Raw genomic sequence first — 14283 nt, 5'->3', positions numbered from 1 at the left:
CTGCAAAATGAATATAGGAGTGAAAGAACCAACAAGGAGACAGAGTGAAACAACTTCCAAGAAAAGAAAAACCCAAAAGATAGGCAGAGAACATCTGGGGCACTGGGGTAAGAGGGGAGCACAGTCAGCAAGGCTATAGTAAGGAGTGAAGAGCAAGCCAAGAGCAAGACACACATCTCCACCCCACATCTGCTGTCCCAGGTTTGGAACTTAAGCCCAAGCCAACATTCAACTCCAGATCCTGCCTGGGCAAACAGTGGTCCAAGCCAACCCAAACCCCTTGAAATTTCAAACCTGTGGAGAAGTCTGAAGTCACTGTCCAGAGCTGTCTGTGCTGAAGTGGGCTGATCTGTGTGAGCCCAAAGGGAATCCAGGAGACCCAGTCTGAGATGAGGATATAGATTACAGTTTGGGTGGCTGATAGAACTAAGGGGGGCCTGAATCTTTTTGCCTAAAGCTCAGGGCAGAGCTCCAGGACAGGGCAATCAAGAGTGTGCCTGATTAGAACAAGTGTATGGTAAGACCAAAAACTTACGCCTAAGCCTAAGGTAAATCTTTGGGCTATCAGGATCTCAAGGGTTGACTGAATCAGAAAGGGGAGGAGACATTCAGAGCCCTCAGCCTTCAGGCCATCACACTATCTTTAAAGAGCTAAAACTAGTAAAAAACAAGAAAATAAACTGAGAATAGTATCAATGAAGGACTAAAGTTTAAGAGAGTAACCCAAACTCCAAGAAAACAGAGCTTATCTATAATTAGGTAGGAAAAATGAGCAAACACCAAAAGTTCAGCCTAGGGCATCAACCTAATTTGTTGGAAGCCTTCCTTGATTTCTCCCAACATTGCATGTATACTAGTAGAGCATTCTAGAGACCTACTTATCATGATCTCTTCCTCTTGCCATGAGACCAGAGCATTTCTTCTTCCTCTCATATAATTCCTAAATGATATTGTCTTGTTTTTTAGAGATTCTCATTAGTTAAGAGTTTGACACTTATTCATATCTTCATGCATTTTTCCATTGTTCTTCATGTGACACTCATCTTAAATTCTTTAGGTCTTGATGTCATGTAAAAATCCTAATAAAATGTTCATATTGAAAATATGAGTCTTTCCTTTAGTGCAAAGCTTGGAGTTAATAATTGAGTATTGTAATTTCTTTAAAGCAATTCAGCATACTTTTCTTCCTCCCTTTCAACTCTGGGTAGAACTTGTCTATTATCTATACTGTCTATCCCATATACACATACTGTTGTACAAACTCTGTAGGATGTCCAGTGAATAAATAATTGGATCTGCACAGTAGACATTCTTTATCTATTTGTTCTTTTCTGTATGGATGCATAGGCTTTCAAACTCATTTTAAATTATTATAGAACTTTTCCAGTTGGTTCTCCAATGTCTTGTGCTTAGATGCAATTAACATGTCATTCAAGGGGCAGCTAGGTGGCACAGTGGATTGATAGCCAGGCTCAGAGATGGGAGATCCTAGGGAGTGAGAAAGAGCAGATAGGTAGGAGGACACCTAGGAGGAAGTAGTATCTTATCTTTCTTCTCTGTAGTGACATTCTCCACCTTGTCCAAGTTATCTCAAGGTTCATGATTAGAGTTCACATGTGATGGTTCCACTATTTCTGATGTAGAAAATAATTTATTGAAATGTTTTTTTCCAAATATTTTCCATGTTTCTTCTGTCTGTAGTCTATTTTCAATTTTCATCCTTGAGTGCCCTTGTTATGGCTTTTCTTAGGTGTGTTTCTTTACCAAGCTTTCCTTAAATGGTTGTAGTTGTCCATCATCCTTTTCCATGTGATTTTGCAAAAGTTTATATTCTAACCTTGTGTTGTTTCCAGCTGTAATATTTTATGTATGTAGGTGCTAATAGAATGAAATGTCCATTTTCTAGCATATTTACACAGTGTTTGTCCCACTTTAAGATTTGTCTAATAAGTAAAGCATTCTGATATTTTTAAATGAAAATTTAAAAATCTAAAATACGAAATGCACTGAAATCTTAGTGGTTCAATGAACATCTTCAAAATCCCAAAATTTCCAAAGAATTGTCTAGTCCATGTCCTTTGTTTTTTCTAACTAAGCATTTTTACACTATAAATTTTTGAAAATCATCCATCTTGGGTTTGAAATAAGAACCCATGAACTGCATAATGGAAAATGATAAACAATTTCAGATTCATTTGAGAATGGAGCCTGTATTACACATCATCTGAGTTTTGGTTTTGTGATTTTTTTATATTACCAGCATCCTTCAAAAGCAATGCTTAGAACTGCCTGTTTTATGACAATATTCCTAGGATGAATGTCACAAAAGGAAAATCTTGCTAAACCTTAGAAGGTTTTGCAGAGAAAGCTTTAGAAATGTGCATTAATGCTTACATCTGAAGTCATCAGTGTCTGGAAAGGAGGAGCTGCATTGACTCTCCAGTTTATGGAATCAAAAAACTTCTTATAGTTGATTTGTTCCTGGCTGTCTTCAAATCTAAAAAGATAAATTTCATACACTGATTAATTCCATAATTTGAACTAAACTAAATGTCATTCATTTTATCTTTAAAATACACTGCTATGTTTTGTTTAAATAAAATTACAGGCCAGATGAAAATCTAATCTTGACTAAAGCATTTTATTTTATGGAAACTTAAATTAAACAGACAATCTTGAGAACCTAAAAAACTTTTAATTTAGTATTTTTCTCCTAAATAATTCTACAAAACATTTCCATTTTTAACCATCCACGTTTGAACAACAATTTCCAAACATAACATTGTCTCATAGTTTAGGAAACAATTGAAAGAATTCTAGAGATGAAAACATTAAGATTTTATTTACTATATTGATTATATATTTATTTTAATATTTGAGTGATCAAATGGAATACACTAAAGCATATAAATTCAACATGGATGATTCTATTTTATTTCCCATTTTCCCAATATAGGCTGTGTTTGTATGTTGTTATTTGCAAGCTGACTTCCCCATTCAATTGTGGACACCTCAAAAGCAGGGACTGTCTTTTACCTTTATCCCCATTCCACAAAGGAGCACTTAATAAGTGGATTTTTATGGACTGATAATTTTGAATTTTTTTTTGCATTAGGGCTCAGTGTGACTATTATACTTTATGTGAAATGATGGTTAATTTACAGTTTCATTCAATTCACCAGAAATTGATTTAAAAATTGATTAAAAATTAAAATTATTTTTGTTATTTGTTCAGTCATTTCAGTAATGTCCAATTCTTTGTGATCCCATCTGAGGTTTGCTTGGCAAAGATGCTGACATGGTTTGCTATTTCCTTCTCCAGCTCATTTGATGGATAAGGAAACTGAGGCAAAGAGTGTTAAATCTCCAGGATCACACATCTGGAAAGTATCGGGGCCAGATTTGAACTCAGGAATGTGAGTCTTCCAGACTCAAGGTCTGGTATTCTATGTACTGTGCTATCTAGTGACCCTGGAAATGTAGAATTAAGCTCAATCCTGAGAGGTTTTAAATATTCTAGAGAAAAGTTTTCATTTTCTCCTAGAGACATTAAGAAGCCACTGAAGATTCTTGAATGGTGAATATCTAGCACAGTGGGAAAAGAGCACAGGTTCTGAAGTCAGAGTACCTGCATTCCAATCTTGCCTTTGACATTTGCTGTGGGATTTTAGACGAAACACTTTACCTCATTGGGTCTCGTGCTCTTCATCAGTAAAATGAGAGGATTGGGCTTGGGACTAAATGGCCTCTGAGGCCCATTCCTCTTGTAGATATGTTATCCTCTGGACTTGGTGGTTATGTGAATTGGATAAAGAAGAGGCCAAGATGTAGGAAGATCATTTAGAAGACTACTGCAACAGTCCAGGGGAGAGCAGAAGAGGTTCTGAAGGCAAAGTTCCCTCCTAGGCCCAGGATTGGTCTATATAAGAACCAATCCCGTGCCCAGAAGTAGGGGGCGTGGCCCCTACCTAGCACAGGATTGGTCCAATTTAAGACCAATCCCATGCCAGGAAGTAGTAGGGTGGATATTGTATGGGGATGGAAGGGGTATCCAACCCCACACAACCTTTTAAAACCCACCCATGGGGGACTTCCAGGTAAACATGGCTGCAATCTAGACGCTACATGCTTCCTCTCCCTGGTACCGAACAAAATAGACTACATCAAAGGAGCATAAAAATCACCTTTGGAGGAACAGAAGGACTCCCCAGTACCCCAAAGATGCGAAGGTACTTGGGGTTTGAACATTTCCACACTATAATAAGAAGGAGGAAAAGCTTGCACAGAAACGTGAACTGAGCAGCCCTTCCCCCCCCCCACCTCCCCCACCAAAACAGAGTGAGCTACCGGAGCTCTCACCAGGACAGCGAGTGAGTGGGGAATATCTCTGGGGGGGGGGGGCACTCCAGGGTCCGTGGGATCTGGGGGCTGCCAGGAAATAACATCTCAGGGTGGTTTCACGGGAGAATCCTGCGCTGAGCATGGGGCTGCAGAGCTGTACTCTGGGTGGTTGCGCTGAGTATCTGGGCGGAGCTAAACACCAGGGGTGGACCACGTGCTGATTATCTGGGTGGAGCTGAACTCCTGGGCAGTTTGGCTGTGATCAGGGACCCAGCGCTCTAAGAAACCTCGGAGGCTGGGAAGAACTAGTCTGAGGCAACCTAAATTCACAGAAAACCTGCCCACATCACCCAGAACCCAGACCAAAAAAGAAAGTGGAATAAAACCACCAAAGGGATGGCTCACATGGCCCAAAATCAAGCCTCCAGGAAGAAACAGGAAAAGGTGACTATTGAAAACTTTTATGGTGAGAGTACCCAAGGAAAAGAAGAGAATGAGGATGAAATAAAAAAAAAATCAGAACATGCCTCCCCAAAAGGAAACTATCAACAAGCTCTGGAAGATCTCAAACTGGAGCTTACCCAAAAGATGGAAACCTTCTGGAAAGAAAAATGGGAGAAAGAGATCAGCAGTCTGATAGATAAGACTGCACAATTGGAGAAAGAGCGGGAAGCATCTAATAAAAGGGCAGACAAAGCTGAAAAGCAAAACCAGTCCCTAATGACCAGAATTAAGCAACTCAAAGAAAGTGAGATCATAAAACAGCAAGAATCAATAAAGCAAAGCCAAAAAATTAATGAATTAGAAGAAAACATAAAATATCTCACTGAAAAGGTCACAGACTTGGAAAACAGAGGAAGAAGAGACAACCTCCAAATTATTGGTCTCCCAGAAAAACCAGAGATAAACAACAACCTTGATGTTATTCTACAGAAGGTTATTGAAGAAAATTGCCCACACGTTCTGGAGCAAGGGGGCATAATAGAAATAGAAAGGGTTCATAGAACACCCTCTATACTAAATCCCCAAAAGACAACCCCCAGGAATGTAATTGCCAAATTCAAGAGTTTCCAAGAAAAGGAGAAAATCCTACAAGAAGCCAAGAAGAGGAGCTTCAGATATAGGGGGGCTCCCATAAGGATCACACATGACTTAGCAGCTAACACACTAAGAGACCGCAAAGCATGGAACACGATATTTAGAAAGGCAAGAGAGCTGGGTCTCCAACCAAGAATCAACTACCCAGAAAAACTGACTATATATTTCCAGGGAAAAGTATGAACATTCAACAAAACAGAAGATTTCCAAGCATTTGCTAAGAAAAGACCAGAACTTAGTGGAAAATTTGATATCCAAGCACAGAAAGCAAGAGAAACATGAACAGGTAAATATGAAAGAAAGGGAAAAGGAGAAAAATCTTATCTTTTTCTTTAAGTCAAACTCTCTTCTATAAGGACTACAATTACATCAAATTATACATATTAATATGTGGGGAAAATGTTTTGTGTAACTCTCATAAATTGTAGCATCATAAGAGTAGTTAGAAGAAACATGCATAGGGAAAGATTGGGGCATTAAGATTTGGTGAAAGCGGGGGCAAAGAAAGGAAAAGGGAGGGGGGAACCATTGATAATACTAAGATTTACTTCAAGAAATAGGGGGGGGACTTAATAGAATAATCTTTCCTATATAAAGATACACATGGGAGGGGGAGGGGAAGATCTCTCATATGAGAAGAAGAGGAAGAGAGCATGAAGTGGAATTACTTAAACCTTACTCTCAGTGAAATCAAATCTGAGAGGGAAGAACATCTAGATCCAGTGGGATGCTGAATTCTATCTTATCCAACAGGGCAAGAAAGAAAGGAAAATTAAAAAGGGGGAGGGGGCAGGGAGTATAAAAAGGGAGGGAAGGAGAGGGAGGAGGGGAAGGGAGCATAAAAAGGGAGGGGCTAGAAAGGGAAGCACATCAAGGGAGGGGACTAGGGGGACTGACCCAAAGTAAATCACTGGTTCAAAAGGATATAGCTAAAGAAGAAAGGTCAGAACTAGGGGAAGATATCAAAATGCCAGTGAATCCACAAGTGACAATCATAACTTTGAATGTGAATGGGATGAACTCACCCATAAAACATAGACAAATAGCAGATTGGATTAGAACCCAAAACCCTACCATTTCTTGTCTTCAAGAAACACATATGAGGTGGGTTGACACTCACAAGGTTAGAATTAAAGGTTGGAGTAAGACCTTTTGGGCCTCAACTGATAGAAAGAAGGCAGGAGTTGCAATCATGGTATCTGACAAAGCCAAAGCAAAAATAGACCTGATCAAAAGGGATAGGGAAGGTAAATATATTCTGTTAAAAGGGAGTATAGACAATGAGGAAATATCACTAATCAACATATATGCACCAAATGGTATAGCATCCAAATTTTTAATGGAGAAACTAGGAGAATTGAAGGAGGAAATAGACAGTAAAACCATATTAGTGGGAGACTTGAACCAACCACTATCAAATTTAGATAAATCAAACCAAAAAATAAACAAGAAAGAGGTAAAAGAGGTGAATGAAATCTTAGAAAAATTAGAGTTAATAGACATATGGAGAAAAATAAATAGGGACAAAAAGGAATACACCTTCTTTGCAGCACCACATGGCACATTCACAAAAATAGATCATACACTAAGTCACAGAAACATGGCACTCAAATGCAGAAAAGCAGAAATAATAACTGCAGCCTTTTCAGATCACAAGGAAATAAAAATATTGATCGGTAAGGGTACATGGAGAGCCAAATCAAAAATTAATTGGAAATTAAATAACATGATACTCCAAAAATCGCTTAGAGAAGAAATCATAAAAACAATTAATAATTTCATTGAGGAAAATGACAACGGCGAGACATCCTTTCAAACCTTATGGGATGTAGCCAAGGCAGTACTTAGAGGAAAATTCAGATCCATGAGTGTATATATTAACAAATTAGGGAGGACAGAGATCAAGGAATTGGAAATGCAAATCAAAAAATTTGAGAACGAACAAATTAAAAACCCCCAGAAGAAACCAAACTAGAGATCCTAAAAATTAAGGGAAAAATTAATAAAATTGAAAGTGATAGAACTATTGAGCTAATAAACAAGAATAGAAGCTGGTACTTTGAAAAAACAGACAAAATAGACAAAGTACTAGTCAATCTAATTAAAAAAAGGAAAGAAGAAAGGCAAATTAACAGCATCAAGGATGAAAAGGGGGACCTCACCTCCAACAAAGCGGAAATTAAGGCAATCATTAAAAACTACTTTGCCCAACTATATGGCAATAAATATACCAACCTAGGTGATATGGATGAATATTCACAAAAATATAAATTGCCTAGACTAACAAAAGAAGAAATAGATTTCTTAAATAATCCCGTATCAGAAAAAGAAATCCAACAGGCCATCAAAGAACTTCCTAAGAAAAAATCCCCAGGGCCTGATGGATTCACCAGTGAATTCTATCAAACATTCAAAGAACAGCTAACTCCAATACTATACAAACTATTTGACAGAATAAGCAAAGAGGGAGTTCTAACAAATTCCTTTTATGACACAAACATGGTACTAATTCCAAAGCCAGGCAGGCCAAAAACAGAGAAAGAAAACTACAGACCAATCTCCCTAATGAATATAGATGCAAAAATCTTAAATAGGATACTAGCAAAAAGACTCCAGCAAGTGATCAGAAGGGTCATCCACCATGATCAAGTAGGATTCATACCAGGGATGCAGGGCTGGTTCAATATTAGGAAAACCATCCACATAATTGACCACATCAACAAGCAAACCAACAAAAAGCACATGATTATTTCAATAGATGCAGAAAAAGCCTTTGATAAAATACAACACCCATTCCTATTAAAAACACTGGAAAGCATAGGAAAGAAAGGCCTTTCCTAAAAATAATAAACAGTATATATCTAAAACCATCAGCTAATATCATCTGCAATGGGGATAAACTAAATCCATTCCCATTAAGATCAGGAGTGAAACAAGGATGCCCATTATCACCTCTATTATTTGACATTGTATTAGAAACACTAGCAGTAGTAATTAGAGAAGAAAAAGAAAATGAAGGCATCAAAATAGGCAAGGAGGAGACCAAGTTATGGCTCTTTGCAGATGACATGATGGTCTACTTAAAGAATCCTAGAGATTCAACCAAAAAGCTAATCGAAATAATCAACAACTTTAGCAAAGTCGCAGGATACAAAATAAACCCACATGAGTCATCAGCATTTCTATATAATTCCAACACAGCTCAGCAGCAAGAACTAGAAAGAGAAATCCCATTCAAAATTACCTTAGACAAAATAAAATACTTAGGAATCTATCTCCCGAGACAAACACAGGACTTATATGAACACAACTACAAAACACTCTCCACACAACTAAAACTAGACTTGAACAATTGGAAAAACATTAACTGTTCATGGGTAGGACGAGCCAATATAATAAAAATGACCATCCTACCCAAACTCATCTATCTATTTAGTGCCATACCCATGGAACTTCCAAAAAAATTTTTTTACTGATTTAGAAAAAAACCATAACAAACTTCATTTGGAAGAACAAAAGATCAAGGATATCCAGGGAAATAATGAAAAAAAAAATACAAAGGAAGGGGGCCTTGCAGTCCCAGATCTCAGACTATATTATAAAGCAGCGGTCACCAAAACAATCTGGTACTGGCTAAGAGACAGAAAGGAGGATCAGTGGAATAGACTCGGGATAAGTGACCTCAGTAAGACAGTATATGACAAACCCAAAGATCACAGCTTTTAGGACAAAAATCCACTATTTCATAAAAACTGCTGGGAAAATTGGAAGACAGTGTGGGAAAGATTAGGTTTAGATCAACACCTCACACCCTACACCAAGATAAATTCAAAATGGGTGAATGACTTGAACATAAAGAAGGAAACTATAAGCAAATTAGGTGAACACAGAATAGTACACATGTCAGACCTTTGGGAAGGGAAAGACTTCAAAACCAAGCAAGACTTAGAAAGAGTTACAAAATGCAAAATAAATAATCTGGAATACATCAAATTAAAAAGGTTTTGTACAAACAAAACCAATGTAACTAAATCAGAAGGGAAGCAACAAATTGGGAAAAAATCTTCATAAAAACCTCTGACAAAGGTTTAATTACTCAAATATACAAAGAACTAAATCAATTGTACAAAAAATCAAGCCATTCTCCAATTGATAACTGGGCAAGGGACATGAACAGGCAGTTCTCAGCCAAAGAAATCAAAACTATTAATAAGCACATGAAAAAGTGCTCTACATCTCTTATAATTAGAGAGATGCAAATCAAAACAACTCTGAGGTATCACCTCACACCTAGCAGATTGGCTAACATGACAGCTATGGGAAGTAATGAATGCTGGAGGGGATGTGGCAAAGTAGGGACACTAATTCATTGCTGGTGTAGTTGTGAATTGATCCAACCATTCTGGAGGGCAATTTGGAACTATGCCCAAAGGGTGATAAAAGACTGTCTGCCCTTTGATCTAGCTATAGCACTGCTGGGTTTGTACCCCAAAGAGATAATAAGGAAAAAGACTTGTACAAGAATATTCATAGCTGCACTCTTTGTGGTAGCCAAAAATTGGAAACCAAAGGGATGACCATCAATTGGGGAATGGCTGAACAAATTGTGGTATATGTTGGTGATGGAATACTATTGTGCTCAAAGGAATAATAAAGTGGAGGAATTCCATGGAGACTGGAACAACCTCCAAGAAGTGATGCAGAGTGAGAGGAGCAGAACCAGGAGAACATTGTACACAGAGACTGATACACTGTGGTACAATCTAAGGTAGTGGACTTCTCCATTGGTGTCAATGCAATGTCCCTGAACAATATGCAGAGATCTAAAAAATACTATCCACAAGCAGAGGATAAACTGTGGGAGTAAAAACAACTAGGAAAAGCAACTGCCTGACTACAGGGGTGTAGGTGATAGGACTGAGGAGAGACTCTAAATGAACACTCTAATGCAAATACCAACAACAGGGAAATGGGTTAGAAACAGGAACACATGTGATAACCAGTGGAATCGTGCATCGGCTATGGGAGAGGGAAGGGGGGGGGGAGGAAAAGAAAATGATCTTTGTTTCCAGGGAATAATGTTTGGAAATGACCAAATAAAATAATGTTTTAAAAAAACAAACCCACAGATGGAAGAGAAGAATTGAGAGTCTTGAAGTGCTCTCACATACAGGGCCATGATACAGACAACCTGGCAAAGAAAACTGGGAAGGATTATTCAGACAAATGGGAGGAGAAAAAGGAGAGAGATGTTTTAGGACCCAGGCAGGAGCTAGTTTCCAGGAGAAAGATATTTTCCTCTCTACCATATGATAGCCCTTTATCTTGAATTCTCACTCCAGACCTGAAAATTCACACAATGAAAATATGAGGCACAGAATTAGGGATGTTTTGATGAAATAGTAAGAAAGAATTGGTTCTTAATTAAGAAACTAACGATCACATCCACTTTTGTCAGTTTATTCTTTTTATTAAAACATTTGTTCAGCATAATAGATATCATAAGGATAATGGCTAAAGGTAATATGTATAAGGAAATAATGATTAGAATGTAATTTTTAATTTTAATTTTTTATTAAGAGAATTTATCTATGTGTCCCAAACCCTACCTACTCTGTATCATCCAGGAGATAGACATGTTCATGCAAATTATATCTTCCATGTTTCCACCTTGCAGTTCACTCTCTGGAGGTAACATTCACAATTTAATCTTCAAGTATTAAATCCATCCTTGTGTATAATGTTCTCTTGGTTTTACTCACTTCACTGTTCATGTAATTCATGTAATTCTTTTCAAGTTGTTTTTTTTTCAAATTAGCCTGCTGATCATTTCTTATGGCACAGTAGTATTTCATAACAATTTTATACCACAGTTTGTTAAGTATTCCCCAACTGTTGAACATCCCTTCAATTTCCAATCTTTTCTACCACAAAGGGAGCTTTTCCAAATATTTTGGACCATATGGGTTTGTTTCCTTGTCCCCTGATCTCTTTGGGAAATAGACCCAACAATCTAAGGATATTCACATTTTAAAACTCTGTGGATATAATTTTGAATTGTTTGCCTTCCAAAATGGTTGGATCTCCACCAACAGTATATTAGTGTCCCCACTTTTCCACATTCCCTCCAACATTTGTCATTTTGTCCTTTTATCATTTTAGCCAATCTGATGAGTGTGAGATGATATCTATCTCAGAATTGTTTTGGTTTGCATTTCTCTAATCATTAGTGATTTAGAGTATTTTTTCATATACCTACATATGGCTTTGATTTTTTATCTAAAACTTGACTGTTCATATCTTTTGCCCATTTATCAATTGGGGGTATGGCTCTTATCCTTACACATTTGGCAAAGTTCTCTACACATTTTAAATATGAGGCCCCTATTCGAGGGGCTCTTTACAAAATTTTCCTCCAATTTTTCTGCTTTCCTTCTTATCTTGACATTTATTTTATTTGTACAAAAAGTTTTCAATTTAATGTACTCAAAATTATCCATTTTACATTGCACAATGCTCTCTATCTCTTGTTGATTCCTAAGTTTCTCTCCTATCCATAAATTTGATAGGTAATATGTTCCCTCTCCTAATTTGCTTATATCTCCTTTTATGTGTAGATTGTGTAGAAACTGAAGGAATCAGAATAGGCAAAGATGTAATAAAACTATCTCTGTTGGCAGATGATATAATGGTAGACATGGAAAATCCTAGAGATTCAACTAAACAGTTGATGAGACTATCAATGATTTTATCAAAGTAGTAGTATATAAAATAAATCCACATAAATTATCATTTTTATATATTACTATCAAAGTCCTTCAAAAAGTGATAGAGATATTCCATTTAAAATATCCATAGAGAACTAAGTCAAATCTATTAGAATATAAGCCACTCCCCAAATTGACAAAATAGTCAAAGGATATGAACAAGCAATTTTCAGATGAAGAAATAAAAGTCATCAATAATCATATGAAAAAATGTTCTAAATCACTCTTGATTAGAGAAATTCAAATGAAAACAATGCTGAGGTACTGCCTCACACTTACCAGATTGGCCAATATAGCAATACAGGAAATGGTAAATGTTGGAGATGTGGCAAAACTGGGACACTAATGCATTGTTGGTAGAATTGTGAACTGATCATTCTGGAGGGCAATTTGGAACTATGCCCAAAGGGTTATAAAACTGTGCATATCCTTTAATCCAGTAATATCACTACTGGGTTTGTATCCCAAAGAGATAATAAAAAAGGGGGGGGAAGATCTACTGGTACAAAAATATTTATAGCAGTTCTTTTTGAGGCAAAGAATTAGAAATGAAAAAGTTGTCCATCAATTGAGGAATGGCTCAACAAATTGTGATATATGTTGGTGAAAGAATACTATTGTTCTATGAGAAAAGATAAGCAAGATAATTTCAGAAAAAAGCTGTAAAGATCTGCAGAAACTGAAGCAGAATGAAATAGACCTGGGATAAAATGTACACAATAAATGATATTGTACCATAATTATTTGTGAAAACTTGGCTACTCTCAGCAATGCAATAATCTAGGATAAACCTGAAAGACTTATGATGGAGAATACTATCCACCTCCAGAGAAAGAACTGTTGGAATCATCTTTCACATCAGTGTATTTATGGTTTTATTTTGGGGTTTTGGCCATGTATGAGTGTGCTCTTACTATAACTGACCAATATGAAAGTGTGTTTTGCATGTCAATAAAAATAAAATTTTTTAAATTAAAATAAAATAACCATAGATAGAATAAAATACCAGGAAATATAGCTGCCAAAATAAACCCAGGAACTACATAAGCATAATAATAAGACACTTTTTATACAAATAAAGTCAGATCTAAATAATGACAAGCAGGATGATTTCAGAAAATCCTGGAAAAACATATAAATTGATACAAAGTAAAATGAGTAGAACCAGAAAAACATTATACACAGTAACAGCAATATCATTCAGTGATCAACTGTGAATAACTTATTCTCGGCAATACAATGATCTAATACAATTCTGAAGGTCTTATAATGAAAAATGCTATCGATTTGCAGAGAAAGCACTGCTTTGGCTCTCAGTGCTCTGAGGACTGCATAGCCAGTGCCTACCTCATTCCACTGTATCATATGGGGGCAATTTCTCTTTCCCATTTCTAGTCTGCCAGGTCAAGCTCAGGATTTGGGTTCATGTCCCAAATGACTAGGGCTCATATTGGCTTCAATTGGCCTCAATTTCCAATCCTTTCACCTCCATTGACTTCCATGTTTTCCTGAGCTCACAATGAGTTCCTTGATATGATATATTTTCCCTTCTCTGATAGTTTTTCCTTGCAGTTGATTCTCTATAAATTTTCAGGAGGACATCTTAACCAGAAGTCCTTAGGGGAGAAATGATGTCTTTATTCCCTTCTCTCGTACAGGTCCTCCTGCCTGGATTATTTTAATAGCCAGCTGATTGGTCTATCCCCTCCAAGTCTCTCCCCTCCCCAATATATCACCCATTGATCCAACAAGTGATTTTCCTAGAGCTAAGGTCCAATTACAACCAATACCCCTCTCCCCTCCCAACTTAACAAATTCTAATGGCTTCCTATCACCTCCAAGAATCAAATACAAAATCCTTTGTTTGGCGTTCCAAGCCCTTAATAAACCTAAGTCTTCATATATCTTACTTCTTGCCATGTATTCTCTTTAAACCAATGTTATTGGCCTCTTGCTTGTTCCATGAACACTTAGCTCCAGACATTTTCCCACACTATCATCCCACCTAAAATATTCTCCATCATCTCTACCTACTGCCTTCCTTGGTTTTCTTTTAGATCAATTAAAATATTATCTT

At 37.0% G+C, this 14283-nt stretch overlaps 1 protein-coding gene across 3 annotated transcripts in view; it reads right to left on the bottom strand.

Moving 5' to 3' along the window:
- EFHC2 (EF-hand domain containing 2) overlaps positions 1 to 14283 on the bottom strand; it is a 222997-nt gene that overhangs the window by 13796 nt on the left and 194918 nt on the right. For all 3 annotated transcript variants that reach the window (XM_007493310.3, XM_007493311.3, XM_056826099.1), the window contains one exon: positions 2395 to 2497. In XM_007493310.3, coding sequence (XP_007493372.1) covers positions 2395 to 2497 — 103 coding nt within the window. The remainder of the gene's footprint in view (positions 1 to 2394; positions 2498 to 14283) is intronic.

The sequence above is a fragment of the Monodelphis domestica genome, chromosome 4 (assembly GCF_027887165.1).
Source record: "Monodelphis domestica isolate mMonDom1 chromosome 4, mMonDom1.pri, whole genome shotgun sequence".
Taxonomy (NCBI): domain Eukaryota; kingdom Metazoa; phylum Chordata; class Mammalia; order Didelphimorphia; family Didelphidae; genus Monodelphis; species Monodelphis domestica.
This window is presented reverse-complemented; position numbering and strand designations above follow the sequence as displayed.